Consider the following 22,044-nt stretch of genomic DNA (forward strand, 5'->3'; position numbering starts at 1 on the left):
AAGGGTACAAGTGTACTTGGCTGATATCCTCATCCAATCCAGTTCTCTTCGGTCCGCTAAACAGGACGTGGAGATCACCATCAAGGCCCTTCAACTCCATGGGTTCTCTATCAATTGGGCCAAGAGCCACCTTGCCCCCTCCACCAGGATTCTCCACCTAGGGGCTATCATAGATTCATCCTCCTCCATGGTATTCCTTTTGGAAGACCGTAGGGCCAGTCTTTCCCACTTGGCCCATCACTGTAGGGTTCACGATCGATCCTCCCTGTTCCAATTGTCGCAACTGGTCGGTAAAATGGTCTCCTCATTCGGCATCGTTCCATGGTCTCACCTACACAGCCGTCTCCTGCAGTGGTACCTCCTACCTTATCAAAAAAGTCAGTGCAGCACATCCTGGGCAAAGATCTCCCTCCGGACATTTGGGAGTCTCTGGCTTGGTGGTCCTCCAACGCGATATCCAGGGACAGCTGCTTCCAGGCTCCTACCAGGATCACCATCACCACAGATGCGAGCCTTTTCGGTTGGGAGGCCCATGGAGGGACCAATCTAGCTCAAGCATGCTGGTCTCAACAGGAGAGCGATCTACCCATCAATCTCCTAGAACTCAGGGCCATTTACCTTGCCCTCCGCAGCTTCCTACATCTCATAGCTGGGCAAGATGTTCTTGTCCTGACAGACAATACCATGGCAAAGGCACATGTCAACAAACAAGGGGGCACTCATTCAACAGCACTCATGCAAGAGTCATTACGCTCGGCCTGTGGGCCGAATCACACCTAAATTCCATCACGGCGGATTACATATCAGGGAGATCCAATGTACAGGCGGATTCTCTCAGCCGCAACTCCATCGATCCAGTGGAGTGGTCCCTTCATCCCGATTTGTTCAGGGAGATAACGGACAGATTCGGCATACCAACAGTGGATCTGTTCGCCTCCAGTGCCAATGACCAGGTTCCCAGGTTTTACGCCAGATATCCAACCTCGGGGGCCGAGGCAGTGGATGCCTTATGTTGCCCGTGGCCTCCAGTCCTTCTCTATGCCTTCCCTCCGTTACCTCTGATCCCGAAAGTAATAACCAAGCTTATCTTACACAGAGCGGGACTCATCCTGTTCGCCCCAGCATGGCCCAGAGACCATGGTATGCGGACCTCCTCAGACTCTCAGTAGCACCATCATGGCGGATACCGAACATCAGGGTGTGTCTCACTCAAGGACCGCTCATACACCCCAATCCCCAATGGTTCCATCTAACCGCCTGGAGATTAAGCGGAACCTCATAAGGACTTTCAACCTATCAAAGGAGGGCATCACCACACTGCAAGCATCCCACCGAGTATCTACAACCAGGATCTATGAGTCCACGTGGCAGACATTCTGCACGTGGTGTGCAGCCCGCTCTGTCAACCCAACAGAGGCATCAGTTTACCATATCCTCTGATTCTTACAGTTGGGGCTAGAAAAGGGCCTCTCCCCTAACACACTGCGAGGGCAGGTATCAACCTATCTTCAGTTATGGGGGCTAGGTCATTATCGTTAGCCACTAAGGACCCCCTCATTGGTCATTTCCTCCGGGGGGCTTCTAATATTCGTCCTCCAACCATCCATCGTTTCCCAAAATGGTGACTGAATGTGGTGCTGACAGCCCTAACTAAGTCTCCCTTCGAGCCTTTCCGTGAGGCTTCTCTGTGTTTTCTCTCATTAAAAGTTTCCTTCCTCATCGCCATTATTTCAGCTAGGCGTGTCTCCGAGCTTGCAGCGCTCTCCAGCAGGAGGGAACTTTGTATTTTCCATACCAATCGGGTGGTGCTCCGTTTGGACCCCACATTCACTCCCAAAGTCAATTCGGTATTTCACAGAACTTTGGGTGAATCCCAAAGAAACAAATAGATAATCTTCTGGGGTTAGAATCTAAAATATAGCATAGCAGTTAGCATCAAGTATATTTCCATTGTTTTCCTTGCCTTTTACTATACTTATTCTATGATTATTTTAATTATAACTTAATTGCATGTAATTCATAGTGTGTGTGTGTGTGTGTGTGTGTGTGTGTGTAGGTCTTGGCGTATTCGGGTCTTTTCCCGTGTAAGGTTGAGAATATCTTGGATCTTCAGGGCTAGCACATTTAGTGCTGTGGGAAACTAGGAGGAGGGATTGTATGGAGTGGAGAGATATCTGGCCATAATAACATTCTTTTCTTTGAGAGTCAAGGACATTCTGTCCTGCACCTGGAGTGGGGTAACTGGAAGGTATCTCCAGTTGGGACTGTGCATTGATTGGACCATGTGATGGACATGTGGGTGCTAGGGCAGGGACTTGGACTTCCTTCTGGGTGGGGAAAACCTGGAAGCTTTCAGATTCGGGTTTTCCCAGATGTGCCAATATGACATCTCTAATAAAATGGAACTTTGAAGAACTTCTGGCCTTGGAGTGTTCTTTTGTTGGGGGTGTTACTTGGAACCCTGACAGATTAATTTATAGTAATAACTTAATTTCTACTGTAATGTTGAAATGGTGGTGGCACAGTGATTCGAATGTAGTATTGCAGGAATTCAATTCTGATTTGATCTTCTATCCTTCTGAGGTTAGTAAAATGAGGATCCCAATTGTTGGAAGCAATATGCTGACATTTGTAATCCATTCAAATAGTTTACAAATGTCAACATAGTGTCCCCAACAATCTGAGAATGCTGTACAGAATGCTTTAAAACACTATGGAGCAGTATATACCCCCTGACCATGATATGGCCGTATCATGTTCAGGGGGTGCGCACTCGCTGTTTAAAAGCGATTGCACGCTCCGGCCCCTCAGACTTTTCCTGTTCCCCGAGTGGCCAGTCTCCTCAGGGCTTGGACCTTTGGCTGATGTTATGCAATGCCAGGTCCGTAGTAAATAAAGCCCCCCTGATTTATGATCTTATACGGGGGGGGGGGCTGCGGACCTTATGGGCATTTCGGAGACTTGGTTGGGCATTGAAGGAGGGATGCCCCTGGTGGAGATGTGCCCACCAGGTTTCTGGGCATTTCATCAGCCGAGGGCCCAAGGTAGGGGTGGAGGGATGGCGGTGGTTATTAAAGAGAGTCTAGAGCCAATGGAGGCCACTGTACCTCAGATAGCCAGTTGTGAATCCCTTTACGTGAAGTGGGGTCGTAGGGTGCAGGTGGGCTTGTTCATCGCGTACCTGGCTCCTTGCTGCATGACAACATCCCTGCCCGATTTGCTGGAGATGATAGCCGGGATGGCGGTTGATACCCCTAGGCTTATGGTCGTGGGGGACTTCAACCTGCCATCAGCCGGTGTGTCGTCAACGGCGGCTCGGGAGTTCATGGCCTCCATGACGGCCATGGACCTGACCCAATTAGTTGACGGCCCCACCTACGGGATCTGATTTTTGTCTCTGGACAGTGGTTGAGTGATCTGGAAGTATGAGAATTAGTCACTGAACCTTTGTCATGGTCAGATCACTCTTCCTTCATCTGGACTTTTGGACCGCCGCTCAACACCGCAGGGAGACGGGACCAATGCGTTGGTTCCGTCCCAGGCGACTGATGGACCCGGAGAGGTTCCTGATGGAGCTTGGGCCGTTCCCTGGCGATCTGGCCCATGGCTCGGCCAAGGAGCTTATTGCGGCCTGGGAACAGGCCGCGGCGGGAGCCTTGGACCGTGTCGTGCCTTTGCGGCCTCTGACCCAGCGTAGGTCTCAACCAGCTTCTTGGTTCTCTGAGGAGCTGAGGGAGATGAAGCGCCGGAGAAGACGCCTAGAGACCGCTTGGAGGTCCAGCCGTTCTGAAGCTGACCGTACACTAGTTAGGTCTTTCACCCAGGCCTATCTAGTGGCATTGAGGGAGGCCAAGCGGGCCTATGTTTCTACCCTCATTGCGTCAGCAGAGAACCGCCCACTCTCCCTGTTTAGGGTGACTCGCTCCCTCCTTCACCAGGGGGGATGCGATGATCCCTTACAGGGTTGTGCTGAGGATTTCAGCAGGTATCTGTTTGACAAAATTGCTCAGCTTCGGGACGGTCTGGACCAAAATTGGGTAGTTTCGGGCGAGGTGACGGAGGCTAGTCTTGTTGAGACCATCTGGGAGGAGTTTGATCCTGTGGCTCCCGAGGACATGGACAGGTTGCTGGGACGGCTGAATGCCACCACATGTTTATTGGACCTGTGTCCCTCCTGGTTGGTGCTGGCCACCCGGGAGGTTACACGAGGCTGGCTCCAGGGAATTGTCAACGCTTCCTTGGGGGAGGGTGTTGTTCCCACCGCTTTGAAAGAGGCGGTGGTGAGGCCCCTCCTCAAGAAGCCCTCCCTGGACCCAGCTGTTTTGGGTAACTATCATCCAGTCTCCAACCTTCACTTTGTGGCGAAGGTTGTTGAGAGTGTGGTGGCACATCAGTTACCCCAGTACCTGGATGAATCTGTCTATCTAGACCCGTTCCAGTCCGTTTTCTGACCCGGGTACAGCACGGAGACAGCTTTGGTCGCGTTGGTGGATGACCTTTGGAGAGCCCGGGATAGGGGTTATTCCTCTGCCTGGTTCTCCTAGATCTCTCAGTGGCTTTCGATACCATCGACCATGGTATCCTGCTGCGATGGTTGGGGAGTTTAGGAGTGGGAGGCACCGTATTTCGGTGGTTCTCGTCCTATCTCTCCAACCGATCGCATACGGTGTTGGCAGGGGGGCAGAGATCGACCTCGAGGCGCCTCCTTTGTGGGGTGCCACAGGGGTCAGTTCTCTCGCCTCTCCTGTTCAACATCTGTATGAAGCCGCTGGGTGAGGTCATCAGTGGTTTTGGGGTGTTATCAACTGTACGCGGATGACACCCAGCTGTACATTTCCACCCCTGACCACCCCAATGAAGCTGTCGAAGTGTTGTCTCGGTGTTTGGAGGCCGTGCGGGTCTGGATGGGGAGAAACAGGCTCAAGCTCAACCCCTCCAAGACTGAGTGGCTGTGGATGCCGGCATCCCGGTACAGCCAGCTGCAACCACGGCTGACTGTTGGGGGCGAATTATTGGCCCCAATGGAGAGGGTGCGCAATCTGGGTGTTCTCCTGGATGGACGGTTGTCATTTGGCGACCGTCTCCAGGAGAGCTTTTTACCAGGTTCGCCTGGTTCACCAGTTGTGCCCCTTTCTAGACCGGGATGCCTTATGCACGGTCACTCATGCCCTCATCACTTCTCGCCTGGACTAGTGCAATGCTCTCTACATGGGGCTCCCCTTGGGGAGCACCCGGAGGCTTCAGTTGGTCCAGAATGCAGCTGCGCGGGTGATAGAGGGAGCCACTCGTGGCTCCCATATAACACCAATCCTGCGCAGGCTGCACTGGCTACCTGTGGTCTTCCGGGTGCACTTCAAGGTGTTGGTTATCACCTTTAAAGCGCTCCATGGCATAGGACCGGGATATCTTCAGGACCGCCTTCTGCTACCACATGCCTCTCACCGACCGGTACACTCCCATAGAGAGAGTCTCCTCAGGGTGCCATCAGTCAAATAGTGTCGGCTGGCGACCCCCAGGGGGAGAGCCTTCTCGGTGGGGGCACCTACCCTCTGGAATGAGCTTCCCCCAGGACTTCGACAACTTCCTGACCTTCGGACTTTTCGCCGCGAGCTGAAAACATACCTTCCGAGCAGGACTGGCTTAATAGGGGTTTTTAATTCGTTTTAAATGGGGTTTATTTTTATTATTATGTATTTTATATTTAAATTTAGGCCATATGGAATAAGTTTTTTAAATAGTTTTTATTGTAATATATTGTATTGTTTTATCTGGCTGTTCACCGCCCTGAGTCCTTCAGGAGAAGGGCGATATAAAAATTAAATTATTATTATTGTTATTGTTATTGTTATTATTATACAGTAAGTGAAATTGCTATTGCTATTGCTCTTGCTATATTACAGTTATATCAATTCCATGTTACAGTTCTGATTTTCCTAAAAGAGGTTGATTATAGACCGTGTTTTTTGATTTGGCAGCTATATCCTTGCAAATGCATCTTCTTCAATCCAAACTGAACCATGGAAATAATAATTCTTCACTTCTGTGAAATCTGTAGTGTGGAGACCCATAGGTCCTGCTATTTAATGTCACTAATAATTTTATGAAATGGGCTCCTGGAAGAGATCAAGTTGATCCAGAAGTTTCAGCCTTCTGGAAAACAGAGTCATTCCAGAGCCTACAGTGAAAGGACATCTACTACTGCAAGATATGTACTTAAGTTTTAAGATTTATGATTTTAATTATAATTTTAACCTTTGATATTTTTAAAATATACACTATTGCATTTGGCATTAATTACTGTAATTGCTAAAAACCTCATCACTTATGGCAGGTATAAATATGATAAATAAAATCCTAAATTATTAATATAATGTGAAACTGAGAAGGCAAAAGAGATTTGGTAATATTGGAGAAATCCCCAGTCAAAAAAGTCGATAAATTCCTGAAAGGAAAAAATAGACTTAATTTTCTCATAAACAGAACAAACTAAACTCATATTTCTAAACAGAGATAACATGCCATCTTAATATATTTGAACTATCAATTTATAATTCTATAGGCTTTTAAAAGAAAGGTAGGATTACTTTTGTGGCCATTAGAAACATGACTGAAGTTTATTAATATAACCTTCTGAAATAAATCTGGCTTTTCCAGAATCAGGCTTGAACAAGATTCCAATTTGATTCTTTTCTGTCTTCATTTGGAACATATACAGACACTTAATTTCTTTAAATGAAGCCACAGGAGATTAAAACCAGGCAAATATCCTGGAATACAGACAGAAGCTTTAGTCTCTTTTGAGTAATATTCTTGGAGGTAGTACAATTCCTGACATGGCAACAATCCAGAATAATTGTTATCCCAAAACTTAATAAATATCCCTAAATCTAAAGTTCAGTTGTCTAGTTGCTTTGTTAAATCAAGATGTTAAGCTCATGATAAAACCTCCGACAAGATAAATTAATCCATTTATTTCACTTATCGCTTTCTGCTAAAACAACGTTCACACAAATTTTATTGAAGCTTCCATTAACTAAACAAATTTTAAAATTATTACATTCTAGGTATTGGAAAAATAGTAGATCAAGAGCTTTTTTAGCACACATGCAGCTATTTTGTCCAATAATAGCAGATTTGTAGAATCTGATTTTTTTCATAAAATTGCTGACAAGAGTAATTTATTACAAAATGTAGGATTTAAGTTTTCGGTATTTTCAGTGATATAAATGAGGCACTTAATAAGATTTTTTTAGCAGCTACATCCTTAGAATAAATTTTGGAAAATAATATATCATTTGCAAATTCTTGTTAATTGTTTTATTGTTTATTGTCTATAATACAGACTCATCACCTCATGAACAATCCAATTTAAATTCTGGATAAGTGCTATTTGTATGAATAAATGAACACTAAAATACTTAGCTCTCCCCTGGAGATTTCCCTTTTGCTTGTTTCACTCTGTAAAATAAAAATATAGTATCAAAGTAATTGAATTCCTTAAACAGAAAAAAAATACGGTTTATAGAAGATGCTTATGGTTGTAACTTTCAGTTGTTGTAAGAATGAAGTTAAAAAACATTAGAGTAATTATGTAAAATGTTATCTATGTTATTCTGACACAAAGAGAACACTGTCATAATGTTGACAACTTATTTAGAACAAAGAAAATATTATTTTAGATTGTTGTTAATATGCTATTCATAGCTATTATGTTAGTCCTGGGTTCTTTCTCAGAAGAGGATGTGGTGAAATCATGAGATGAGAATAGACGCCTGTTTCAGCACACAGCTCATTTAGGGATAAAATCTGAAGTAGAATCAGGCCTTGCAATGTTCAGTTCCAAGCGTAAGGAGTGCCTCGCTACTGAGTGAAGGAACAGAGGACTGATCATAGGGTCATCTGAGACAAGTAGCTTCCTTGAAAGTCAAAACCATGTTGAGTTCCAGCTCAACCTGACAGAGGTAGGTTGCTGTGAACTACTGTATGTAGGCCAATATGAAAGACTGAAATGGTTATTAGAGTCAATGTTCATTTCATCCTGAAATGAACTCCCATATTCAAAAATATTAATGTGATCTAGTTTTTGGATATATCAAGCTGCCTAGATATAGTGATTCATAGACTGGTCCCTTATCCCGCACAGTACTTTTTGACTTTCGATCCATAAAATGACTGGCATAATTTTCTGGACTCTAGTACAAGTATTGCCTTATTATTCACTTAGTTCAATATGTAACAGTTGCCTCTCTCTTGCTCCCTGCACCTTTATGGGACAAAACAGTAAACTAGGAAAAATAGGTAAGTTTTGATATATAAATTGAGGTATTAGTACATCCAGTAGATATTTTTTTTGTGTTTGTGTGCTTCCTCTTTTATTTTTTTACATATTCTTAATTTATAAGCATTAAATTCCAATGAGATTGTTCACATTTGTCACTTCCATAATATATTTGTATCTGAAACATGAATAGTATTTAAGTGACCATGCTGACACCTATCCAGTTATTTTAGTTGATGAACTTTTGTTAATAAACGTTAAATTTTTCAAAGGTTCAGAACACATGTATCTTGCTCTTAGTTATATGCTGAAAGAGTCATCATATACATTGATTAAAAATAAATAATTCAGTAAATTTGAAAGACATGATGACACTGGCATGTGGAGTAATCAACCTTTAAAAATGGATCAATCCAATTTTAAACATTTTGGTTATCACATAACTTCTATCTTAAGCTATTAAATTGTTCAACAAGGAAGTATAAATTTAAAGATTGATGCTTTAGAATAGGTATTAGAAGATTGCTTGTAGGATGGCATATAGTAATTGACTTCATGTGAATAATTTGAAAAAAATATTGTTTAAAATGCACAGAAGAATGCCCTCTAATTAGGAAATATAAAAGTTGGATTGAGTGTACAATAGCTTTCAGCAGATGGAAAACCTGAGTTCTTTGGAGAACAACAGAGGCTCTTCTGTGGCTCAGGCTGCTAATGCAGCCTGTTATTAACAGCAGCAGCCTGCAATTACTGCAGGTTCTAGTCCCACCAGGCCCAAGGTTGACTCAGCCTTCCATCCTTTATAAGGTAGGTAAAATGAGGACCCAGATTATTGGGGCCAATAAGTTGACTTTGTATATAAATATACAAATAGAATGAAGACTATTGCTAACATAGTGTAAGCCACCCTGAGTCTTCGGAGAAGGGCGGGATATAAATGTAAAAAAAAAAAAATTAGTACTGAAGGACCACTGTGATCGGCAAAAATTTAACTGGGATTTAGTTAAAATTTAGTTGGGATTACTTTAACATACATATTAAAGTATAATATGTATATTTAATGTATGTTTCAAAAAGGGACAGTGGGTAGAATCTTTCAATGGAAAGAATTAGTATTATGTCTATTGGTGGCAACATTATAATTGAGAACATTTCCAAGAAAGATAAGGGTGTGATTTTAGAAGTACGTAGGATAGGACAAAGGAATAAACAGTTCATAAGCAATTTTATGCTGCACATATGTGGACCATTATATAGTTATGCTTTTGACAGCTCCACGAGTGGAAGGAAGGACCTTAATTGGGGTTAATCTTTTTTTTTTTTTTGCTATTGACAAGGCAGTCTCTCAGCTAGAAACTTTTAAAAACCTCATGTTTGTAAGCAGTGCGTTTTGACTGCTTGTGTAATATAATACAGATATTTAAATTCAAGACAATTGGTTCCTACAGAATTAGTCTCAAAATTTCCATGCATTATTCTCAGAGGCCTATTGTATTGATTATATTATGTCCTTCATTGCTACTTCAAGCAAAGTCAACACTGAAATATATTTCTCTTCAAGTTTGAAATTGTATGCTAATTCAACTTTATGTTTCTAAGTGTGTAGAAACTAGAACAATCAAATATATATACATACATACATACATACATACATACATATATGTTTTCGTAGGTTTTCATGGGTATAGGTATGTAGGTCTTGGCATTTTGGGGTCTTTTCCTGTGTAAGGTTGAGAGTATCTTGGCGACGTTTCGACGAGGTCTCACTCATCATCTTCAGGCTGGTGCTTTCGGCTTCATGCTTGTGTGAGCAAAGCGTGGTCAGAGCTGCCGTCTCTCTATAAATACTGGTGGGGAGGGTTGCTGTGAGCAGGTTGGTTGGCTGTGTGGTTGCATCTTGATTGGTAGATGGAATGGGTGTTTGCAGATTGATCAGCTGTTTCGTAGCATCCTGTGTGGGTGTGGTCCTAGTCTTTTGTGTTTTAATGATCTGGTTAATGGGCTTCCTGGAAATGTCCTGAGTTCTGGGAATGTGACCTCCTGTAGTGGTAATGGGCTTCCTGGAAATGTCCTGAGTTCTGGGAATGTGACCTCCTGAGTATATGCTGTAACATCCTGGGTAGTAGGTTGTGTTGTAATGTCTGAGCTTTGGTGTTGTGGGCTCTGGAGTTCTGTGATGTGATGTCTTGAGCAGATGGCTGTGATGCAGCATCCCGGGTTTTGGTTTGACTCAAAGTCCGAGGTCTTGTCATGTGTTCCTGGCGTGTGGCAGCTTGCTTTGTGTGGGGATCAGAGGGGGGCGCAGCACCCAGTGGTGCCAACATGGTCTGGCTTCTGGATGGTGGTTATGTTTCGTCTGTGGGATGGGTTTGGGTTTGAATCTGGTGAGGATGATTGGTGGTGGCATTGTGTGTTATCCTGGGTCCGGTGTCAATTTTCGTGGCTGGGACTTGTTGACTAAGGCTGGTTTCCAGATGTCTAGTAGGTGGGAGGTGTCGTCCCATTTGTTCATGTTGTGGGTGTGTTTCTCTATTTCGATAGCTTCCATAATTATTCTCTTGTTATAGTGTTCAGTTTTGGAGATTAATTTGGTTCCTTCAAAATCAATTTCATGTCCTGTGGTTTTAAGGTGCGGGGAAAGAGAGGAGGTTTTTTCTTCTTTTCTGACTCGTTCTTGTGTTCTGTGATGCATGCATTTATTCTCCTATTAGTTTGTCCAATGTATGTGGCTGGGCAGATTTTGCATGGTATTTCATAGACTCCTTGGTTTTCTAGATGGATCTTGTCTTTGGGGTTTCTTAAGATGTTGGCTATTTTTTGGTCTGTGCAGAAGGCTGTCTTGATGTTGTGTTTGTGGACAATTTTGCTGATTTTATCTGTGGTGCCTTTGATGTAAGGGATGAGGGCGATGCCGTTGTCTTGTTCTGTGTCTTGGTTCTTGGGTGGTGTCTCCCTTTGGATTAGGTTGGTAATTGTGTTTCTTTGGAATCCATTGGAGATTAATAAGTTGGTGAGAGTGTGTAATTCAATTTTCAGGTGGTCTTTGTCGGCTAGGCGTTTGGTTCTGGAGATGAGAGTCTTGGCTACGGAGTTGATCCCTGCACAGTGGTGATGTGATTGTGCGTTTAAGTAGCGGTTGGTGTGTGTCTTTTTCTGGTAGATGGTATTTCCTAGGGAGCCGTTGAGTTTTTTGTAGATTAGGATGTCCAGAAAGGGGAGTTGGTTGTTAGCCTCTATTTCCATAGTGAATTGTATTTTGGGGTGTAGGCTGTTGAGATGTGTGAGGAAGTTGTCCAGTTTCTCCTTTCCATGTGGCCAAATTACGAAAGTGTCATCTACGTATCTAAGCCAGAGTTTGGGTTTGAGTTCACATTTATCTAAAGCGTTGGTTTCAAAGTATTCCATGTATATGTTTGCGATGACAGGTGAGAGGGGTGATCCCATGGGTGCTCCTTCTATCTGTTTGTATCTTTGTCCATTATGGATGAAGTATGTGTTGGTTAGGTAGTGGTTGGTTAGATCTAGGATGTGTTTGCAGGGGTTGTATTTGTTTTAGATAGCTGTCAAGACTTCTTTAATAGGCACTTTGGTGAAGAGGGATATAACATCAAAGCTCACGAGTAGGTTGCTGGGTTGTAGGTATTGTTTCTTATAGTTTCTATGAAGTGGAATGAGTTTTGTGAGGTGATGGATTCTGCATAGGGCTGAAGTTGTTTGGGAAGGAATTTGGCGAGATTTTGTGAGGTGATGGATTCTGCATAGGGCTGAAGTTGTTTGGGAAGGAATTTGGCGAGATTTTGTAGAGGTGAGCCTATGGAGCTGACTATGGGTCTGAGTGGTGTTCCTTCTTTGTGTATCTTGGGGAAGCCATAAAGCTTGGGGCATCTGGATGATTTCTCTCTGGGGATGATTCTTTGCTGGATCTCTTCACTGATGGGGGAGGCTTTTATTTTGGATTTGGTGTTTTTTTCCAGGTAGGTGGTGGGGTCTGTGTTTAGAGGTTTGTAAGCGGGGTCTTGGAGTAGGTTGGATCCCCACCTCTCCACCTCCCAGTAGGTTGGATCCCCACCTCCCCATCAGTATTTATAGAGAGATAGCAGCTCCGACCACGCTTTGCTCACACAAGCACAAAGCCGAAAGCACCAACCTGAAGATGATGAGTGAGACCTTGTTGAAACGTCGCCAAGATACTCTCAACCTTACACTAGAAAATACCCGAATATGCCAAGACCTACATACCTTTACCCATGAAAACCTACGAAAACAAATATGTATCTTGTGTATTGGAACAAAACAAAAAAAGGAACAAGAAAAAGCAAATTGGACATAATGTCACACAAAACTCCAAAAATGGGCTGGACAAAATTATTGCCAACAATTTCGGCCATGACTATACACACACACACACACACACACACACACACACACACACATACACATCTATACATACATATCTATCTATCTATTTATCTATCTATCTATCTATCTATCTATCTATCTATCTATCTATACACACACACCCATTGTGCGAGCTCTGGAACTGAAATAATTAAAATTTTATTCAACTAAGCTTTCATCACACACACACACACACACGTGTGTGTGTGTGTGTGTGTGTGTGTGTGTGTGTGTGTGTGTGTATGTATAAATACTAAGTGGTGTTTTGTTTTCCTATCGAGGCAACCTGGTCTACCCAAATATGGGAGGGAGCATACTGCTTCCCTTTTGTCTTTCAGTCCCAATCCAGGAGCCTTCACAAGCAGTCACTTATACGACAAACTATTTTGTGTTATTTTTATATTTACTGACAAAGAAATAAAGGGAGACTAGTATAGATCTATTTCAAGCTATTTAGCTCTCATCAGCTAGCCATACCCTTCTGGGATATGAACCTAGGATTCAATATACATACATACATACCCACATCATATTTATCGGAGTATAAGACTCACTTCCCGTCCTAAAACAGGGTGAAAATTTGGGTACATCTTATACACCCAATGTAGCCCCTCCCACCCACTGGCCCCCACCCTTTGGCCTCTGCCTTCCAACAATTTACCTCCTTGCAGCAAGCAGCAAACAGCCCATTTCAGCTTCAGCACAGCCTGATTAGCACAAGAAAAAAAAATCTGCCTCCCAGCAATTTACCTCCTTGCAGCAAACAGCAAACAGCCCATTTCAGCTTCAGCACAGTCTGATTAGCACAAGCAGTTGATTGTCGGTTGGATCAGCCTCCTGACCCTCAGTTGTTTCAGGCTGCAGAGATTGCCATTGCCTATTGCTGCACAGGCCTCTGCTGCTTGCTGCAAGGAGGGAAATTGCTGGGAGGCAGATTTTTTTTTCTTGTGATGAAAATGAAAATGAAACTAAAGCAGGCTGTTTGCTGCAATGAGGCAAATTGCTGGGAGGCAGAGGCAGAGCAGATTTTTTTCCTTGTTTTCCACCCCAAAAAATGTAGGTGCATCTAATACTTCGAAAAATATAGTTTGTGTATGTATAAATATCTCCTTGTATTATATGTATCTGATGTTTGCCTTTAAGGTAATGCTTTCCTAAAGAGCCACATTTATATGTGTGTGTGTGTGTGTGTGTGTGTGTGTGTGTGTGTGTGTGTGTGTAGATGCGGTGGCTCAGTGGCTAAGACGGTGAGCTTGTCAATCGAAAGGTTGGCAGTTCAGTCGTTTGAATCCCTAGTGCCGCGTAATGGGGTGAGCTCCCGTTACTTGTCCCAGCTTTTGCCAACCTAGCAGTTTGAAAGCACCTAAAAATGCAAGTCGAAAAATAGGGACCACCTTTGGTGGGAAGGTAACAGCGTTCCGTGCACCTTTGGCATTGAGTAATGCTGGCCACATGACCATGGAGACATCTTCGGACAGTGATGGCTCTTCGGCTTTGAAACAGAGATGAGCACCACCCCCTAGAGTTGGGAACGACTAGCACATATGTGCAAGGGGAACCTTTGCCTTTATATGTGTGTGTGTGTGTGTGTTTAGTCACATTTCATATGTGTGTGTGTGTGTGTGTGTGTGTGTATGTATGTTTGTTTGTTTTCATAGGTTTTCACAGGTATAGGTATGTAGGTCTTGGCATATTCGGGTCTTTTCCTGTGCAAGGTTGAGAGTATCTTATTTCTGAGGAGTCAGTCGGATTTATTGCCTCTCCACGTCAGGTGAAATGTTGGCTGTTATGACACAATATATTGTTTTTTAATAAGTTCAGCCCCCAATGTCTTACTTTCCTTGGTGATGGGAGAATGCTTTGCTGGTCTCTCCCCATCCTTTCACGGGGGTGGGGGGGTGAGGTGGCATTTGCACCAGGAAACTGAGGATTGGTTAACCCTTTCATTTCTAGAGGTCTTGAATATAGGCCCAAAGTCTGGAGAAAGGGAGAGTGGTCGGGAGGCAGGCCTGGTTGTGATGAGTGATGTTGAGTTTGCCACACCCACCCAGTCACATGACCACCCGGCCATGCCTACCGTGCCAGTCATTAGGACAGAAGACCGGTGGTATAATTATTGAATCCCACCACTGGTCTGTAGGCTGTCAAATTGCTTCATAAGGAAATGTTACTCTTCAGACAACAATTGTCTATTATGGAGCATTCTAATTCAAGTAGACTGTCAACTTTGCAGAAGTGCTACAGAAATAGTGGCTAATGGTATTTCCCCGTCAAATACTGATTTCTTATGAAAATAATCAACTGCTGAGTACATGAGTAGATATAAGTTTGTTAATAAGACATTTTATCAGAAATGGTTCTAAATTATTATTCTCAACTGTATGATCAGACACTCAAGGGAATAGCCTTTTTTGTTGGATTAAATTACCTAAAATTTAAGATAAAGAGGGATGGGTGGACGGATGGATGGATAGACAGGATTAGGATTAGATATTGCTACCAATATACTTTAATCTGTTCCTGTGTTTAGAAAAGTGACTGTTGGGAAATAGTTTTGCATGCTGAAAGGCTGTCTTTGAAACAAAATATTAAATCATTGCCTATGTTTGTTGTAATGTTTATTATCTTTATGTTATTGGCAATTAATCTCAATTTGAAAACTCAATTCTGTGTTGTTTCTCTTTAAAACTCTAACATTCCCAGTTACGAGTCTTGCTATCTTTGAAATGTTCATAGAAAAATAAAATGATTGTTTTGCACAGGCTCTGCCTTTCACTCTCTTCAGCTATATTTAGTTTTATTTGTGTGTGGGATTACTCTTGCATTTAGTAACTTTTTTGGCCAAAAGATTTTACAACATATGAGATCAAGGCAAAAATGTCAACTCATAGTTGTTCAGAATTCCATGTTATGCAAGTATGTAGAAGAATGAATTGTCGTTATCAAGACAATTTGGCTTTCTGCCTGCTACTGCCTAGTTTGTATAAGGCACATAAATTTAGCTTTCACGTTTACCTTAATCTGCTTGCCATCATTGTTTACATCTTCAGATAATACCACTTCAGATACATAATTGTACAAAATAAAAAACCACTCTGAGCAGCACAGGTTGCTTTGACTGAAATGTACAGTGTTGTAAACTTATGTAACTCTCTTCTTTTATTGATTACCTGACTTGTTTTATGATTTATTAGTTTCTTTTTTATTTCTGTTGCCACATTGAATACTTGTCTGTACTTGGCATCAGCATCTGGTTTCATATTTATACTTTCAATTACTTCCAAATGTTAAAAAATAACTTGTACTTTCTATTTAATGAAAATGTATGATTCTACCCTCAACATTTTATTTTCTAAAAAGATTACACTGAAACAAAGTTTTGTTTTGAGTTATGTCTCATGCTGTCAAGAGTGAATAACCAGACTCACTCATGAAAAGTTCAATTAGCAATTTTATTACTCGAGCCTATAATACAGGAATCTTCTCATACTAGGGATTTGCACCTGGGCCAGCCTAGAAAAGTTTGAACAGGATTCAAGGGGAGAGGAAGGTCAGACTTTGCTTTCTTACGTCCATGCAGCCATTCCAGATAATTTCCCATTTGACTTTTTCCACTGACTTGGCTAATCTCTGTTCGATATATGCATATAATACATTTTATTATGGCACTGAGTAATTATATGTACAATAATTTAATTATTAATTAAATAATGATTGAAAGATAAAGTGCAGTGACTCTTTTTTCTTTTCTTATCAACTGATCCCTTTTTTCTACCTTACCAATTTTGCTAGAGCAAATAAGGTTTTGATATCCTTGAGAACTGTTATATCTGTCTGCATATATGCACCATCCAGTCTCAGCAGAAAGCTGTTATTTCGGCACTGTATTATTTCAGAGTGGGCAGTTTCAATTAGTTCCTTTACTTATTCTAGAAGAGGCATTGAAATGATTAATTTCCTTTTTATTTCTCTGCTTTCATATAGTGTGAAATAAAAATATTAATGATCTCAACCTGTAGCATATATATAAAAGTATTCTTCATCTTCAAATTTATTTTGCATCTGCACAATCTTCCTTCTATATTGATAAAAACAAACAGGACTCCTGAACATGTATAAGTAACATATTTTATATTATGCATAACGTGTGTGTGTGTGTGTGTGTGTGTGTGTGTGTGAGAGAGAGAGAGAGAGAGAGACTTAAAACATTTAGCGTTGTGACTGTTCAAAGTTACAGTGGCACTGAAAAAAGTGACTTATGACCATATATCACATGTGTGACCATTGGTCACATGATCAAAATTCAGATTCTTGACAACTGACTCATGTTTAGGACACTTGCAATGTCCTGGGGTCATGTGATCATCTTTTGTTGTCTTCTGACGAACAAGTCAATGGGAAAGCCAGATTCACTTAATGTTACCACTTTAATAACTCCAATGATTCACTTAATGGCTCTGGCAAAGAAAGTTGTAAAATGGGGCAAAACTTACTTAACAAATATCTTACTTAGCAACTAAAAATGTGGACTCAATTGTGTTCATAAGTCAAGGACTTTATATGGAAACAGAAGCAACACAAGACTAAGCATCGTTAGCAGTTTAAAAAAAAACCTAAATAGCATAAAAGCTATATGCATTGTATTACAGTGAGTGTTATTCCTTCCACTGGAATAACATAGTTTGGAATTTAATACACAGTAAATAACATAAAGAAATTTTCAACATCAGAGCAAAACTATATATTTTACTTTGAAATGAGATATACAGGAAGAAAACTATTATTATTTTTGTCTAAAACTAATTTGTGTTCTGTGTTCATATCTTAAAGTTTATCAGTATATCACTAACAACATAAATGTTTTTCTTTTTCATTGAATAGGTAAACTTAAAGGAATGACTTTATTTTATGTAAATTTAGCCATTAATTTGATTAATATGGATCAATATTACCCTAAAAAGAGAAATCATTAAGTTGTTTTTTCCTCATATTTTTTCACCAGAATTATGCAAATAAAGAGTTGGAAGAGCAGTTGCGGTCAGTATCAAGTGTGGATGAACTCATGACCGTACTTTATCCAGAATATTGGAAAATGTTTAAATGCCAGCTGAGGAAAGGGGGTTGGCCACACAGGGAGCAAGCTAACTTTGATGGAAGAATAGGGGATTCAAATCCAATAAAATTTGCTGCAGCACATTATAATACAGAAATCTTAAAAAGTAAGTAATCTAATGTCTACAAAGTTTGTTAAATCTGTATATAAAAATGCATGTATTCTTTCAAATACATTTTAAATTATTGTGTGTGTCTATATGTGTGTGTGTGTGTGTGTGTGTGTGTGTGTGTATATATATGACTTAATATGCTCAGAATAACACATCTGCCTTAATGACTTAAATATTAATAGTTTTTAACATCATTTACTATGATAAAGTATGTTCAAATATAAATATGTATGTTATGAATGTCTACTGGTTTGGACTGTCAGTGGACTAAGACAAGAATAATCAAAGTAGGTAAGTACCAAAAAGATATGTAGGGAGCGTATAAACTAAGATAGATGGAGTTAAGAACTAAAAAGAGGAGTATGCCTGTTCGTTTGGTACACAATTGACAGATTGTATAGTCATGACAAATGAGAAGAATTTAGACCAGTGTCAATAAGCAATTTCTCCTTTAATAAGTTTAATAATCTTTTGATCCAAGAGATTTAACAGCTCCAATTTCTAATGAAACAATCAAAAAGAGGAACAAATTAGGAATTGCATACCAAGTTTATGGGAATTGGATACCACTGATTTGGGGACAGACTAGTTTTAGGCTTACAAAAAGTAACAAGAAGAAATGTTTATTTGAAAATAAGCACAACTGTAAGTACTTTCATTCTGGTGCTGTTTTGATTGGTTTGGGTTAGTCTTTTTCTTTTTTTCTATTTTTAGTCTGTGGAAAGTACATTTACATGGGGTTTTAGAACAGTATTTGGAAACTTTCTAGACCTCAAGCCAAGGAGATATGGTCATTTCCCAACTTGGCTTCCTTCATACTTGCCTTGAGAAACAAGATGTACCTTCTTATTTAGATCTGGTTGACATCATGGAAAATATTATTTGGAAAAATTCTACATTAATGAATTTAGAATTTGTGCTTCTGATATTCACTTTTAGACAAGAATGTTACATTTCAGGTACTTATCTTTTACTTTTTTATTCCAAATAGATAATACATTCGCATTTTTATTAGGTAATATATTTGCACTTTAAAAATGTGTTCAAAAAGGGGACTCATAGTAATCACTGATGTTATCTATATGCTTTCTTCTGGAAATTTCAGAAATCACAGAAATTCAAATCGCTAAGATTTCTTCTAGGATGGAAATATCATTTTACCATTATCTCAGCTGTTCATAAAAACATCTAAAATAGGTTGCATGAACAATTTCTAAACTACATTGTTTTAAAATCCTTAGCCTACAGAAGCATCTATGGATGAAGTCTGAAATAGGAAATAAATCCAAATAGTAAATGTTACTTTTTTTTTTCAATGAAAAAAGATAATTATGATAACCTACTGGCTAAACAGCAGTTTCTATACTAATACAAATTCAATGTTGATAAATTTGTAAGATGCTTGCTAATCCTTCTAAAGTTCCTCATAGGCAACCCACTGTCTTAACTTCACTTCTTCAGGACTTTTAAAAAAAATGTTTAATTAAAAAGATAAAAGAAGTTTCAGTTTCTCATAAAGAAAATTGAGAATCTAACATGCATATGTTTTATAATATGGAAAACAAATATTGCTTCAGAATTAATGATTGCTGAAACAGTTGATTCAAAATTTAAATTAAAATTTGATCAATATGGTTAACTTAGAAGCATCAGTCTTTCTAATTATCAAACCCAAAAGCTTCACTGCAATGAGCATATTTCCTTCCTTCCTCCCTCCCTCCCTCCCTCCCTCCCTTCTTTCTCTCCTTCCCAAGCAGTCTACCAAATGTGTGTAAGATTGCTGTTCATTCCAAATCTTCAGATTAGTTGTAACACAAAAGAATAGCAACTGGTCTGATTTGAATATATAAGTTAGACCTTTAGGATCAGTATCATACTAATAGCAATTCTATCCTAATTTTGTCTCCTGAAAATAAAAGACCCTACTTAGAACAACCCTCTAACTCTGATTTTATGCAGATTTATGTAAATGCTATTTGTATTAGCATTTGGCTTGTAGTTTGTCAGTTTAACTTCTGGTCTCCCAAATGTGTACCTACACAGAGACTATGAAGAAGAAAAAGAGATAGCTTATCTGTAACTGAAATTCTTCAAATGACCATCTGTGAAGTCACATAGTCCATCTTCCTTTCCCACTTTCTTCCTTTCTCATAAGAGCCACAAAGGAGCTAGGTAGGAAATATATATACTGTCCTTGCAAAAGAAAATTATCTCTTTAAATTAATGGCACAAACACCAATTTTGGTTTGAATTCTAGAAACTTCTATTTTCCCATTTGAAATCATAACTTCAACAATTTAACAACTCCATTAAGGAGCAATTTAATATTAAAAGAAATATGTTACACAATGAAACATTTAGTTGGCTATTTCAGAATAATTTGTGAATTCTCACTGCTAAGCTCTAATAAATGTATAACACTCTGTCATACCTACTTTTAGGTTTTCAGTTTTCCCAGGGATGTATCTGTTTCTTTGTTAAGCCTTATTTAATTTACTCAAATAGTGCTAAACTTTGAGGCTGCAGTCTAGAGTCCTGCAGCTCTGGCATCACAACCATTTCAGGATATATAATAATCTGATGCAGAAGGCAGTCTATCTAAATGTTTTATTTTTCTTACAACATCACATGCTAATTTTACTCAAAGAATATTCTTTCCTACTTATGGGGGATTTGTGTGATACAAACCACTGAAATATTCATAAGATTCCCATAAGAAGGGAAGAATATTCTTTGGGTAAAATAATTTTAGGAATTGTTATAAGCATTTTTAATTCTATGTCTATAAATAATTAGTTGAAACCCAGACTGAATTCTGCAGATACTGTCAATGGTATTTTGCTTAACTTGTTCCACTCTCTGAAACACGTCTGCCTAAATAGGACTAAGTCTGGATTTCACCATGAATTATTTTATAATCAAAGATTATGATTTAATTATTAAATTTAAATTATTAAAAATTATTAAATTATTATTAGATTTAAATTATTAAAAAGAACTATCTTATAAACTGTAAGCTTCTAACTTGGCAGGTATTGATAATGAGTGGAGAAAAACTCAATGCATGCCACGTGAAGTATGTGTAGATGTGGGAAAAGAATCTGGAGCAACAACAAACATCTTCTTTAAACCTCCATGTGTGTCCATCTACAGATGTGGAGGTTGCTGCAATAGTGAAGGCCTGCAGTGTATGAATATCAGTGCAAGCTACGTCAGCAAAACGGTAAGTTTGCATAATATTTAGACTTCTACTATTTCTTGCATAAATTTAAAGTAAATGCAATATTTTAAAATAAAACGGTAACAAAGTTTCTCTAGAACACAAATTGCTTTGTGTTAACAGCGCAATAGACAATAATCAACTGCATAAATGATGGAAATGGGAAAATATAATGATTAAGTACAGCATATGAAAGGATAGAATGGACATCCTGTGGCTCTAGAGTCTCATGGAGCTTATGAAGTCCTCCTGTGAGCTAGACTTTATCAGTAATCAGTATCTGATTTTTTCTGCTATTTAAATACTAGGTTTGATTCAAAATCTTTTTAAAAACAAAACACAAACAAAAATATCTAATTAGTGATAAGAGTAATAATGTTCTTTTGCTTCCAAGATCTTTAAAAAGATGTAAGGACTCTAAGAAAGTGCACTCCAAAAATACAAATTAAGAATAATGTTTTCATGCATAGAAATAGCTTTTCCCTTTATATTAACCCTAATTTGATCTGGATACAGTGAATTACATAGAAAAATTTCCTTCTCTTGCTGCCTTAGTTATGGAAACAGTTGATTATGCCACCTGTTAATTTACCTAGATGTAATATTATCTGTAGCCAGTATTTGAGTTGCCAAGGCATATATCAATAATGACTTCCATGTTTGTTTTCCTGTACTTCTAATTCAATTGTTTCTGCATATTTTGATTGGTTTAATCTTTTTTCAATAGCTTCTGTGATTTCCTAGAAACTACATGGAATCAGACATGTAGAAATATCCTTTTTGTTTATGTATGATTTGAATTGCACAAAATTTCTTCACTACTTAATCTTAAAGCAGGTAGAAAATTTGTCTGTTGTTGCAATTTACTTTCTTTTGGCACAAATAACTGAGTCATGCACACAAAAGAAATAAGCATTCTTTCT

General features: G+C 39.7%; 1 protein-coding gene across 7 annotated transcripts in view; it reads left to right on the plus strand.

Moving 5' to 3' along the window:
- Positions 1 to 22,044, plus strand: part of VEGFC (vascular endothelial growth factor C) — a 63,144-nt gene that overhangs the window by 26,431 nt on the left and 14,669 nt on the right. For 4 of the 7 annotated variants that reach the window (XM_058192935.1, XM_058192937.1, XM_058192939.1 and 1 more), the window contains 3 exons: positions 17,679 to 17,895; positions 18,756 to 18,860; positions 20,934 to 21,124. In XM_058192935.1, the coding sequence (XP_058048918.1) occupies positions 17,679 to 17,895; positions 18,756 to 18,860; positions 20,934 to 21,124 (513 nt within the window). Of the gene's footprint in view, positions 1 to 6,230; positions 7,962 to 17,678; positions 17,896 to 18,755; positions 18,861 to 20,933; positions 21,125 to 22,044 lie in introns of those variants that run through there. The other 3 variants (XM_058192936.1, XM_058192938.1, XM_058192941.1) reach the window with 2 other exon arrangements.

The sequence above is a fragment of the Ahaetulla prasina genome, chromosome 8 (genome assembly GCF_028640845.1).
Source record: "Ahaetulla prasina isolate Xishuangbanna chromosome 8, ASM2864084v1, whole genome shotgun sequence".
NCBI lineage: Eukaryota > Metazoa > Chordata > Lepidosauria > Squamata > Colubridae > Ahaetulla > Ahaetulla prasina.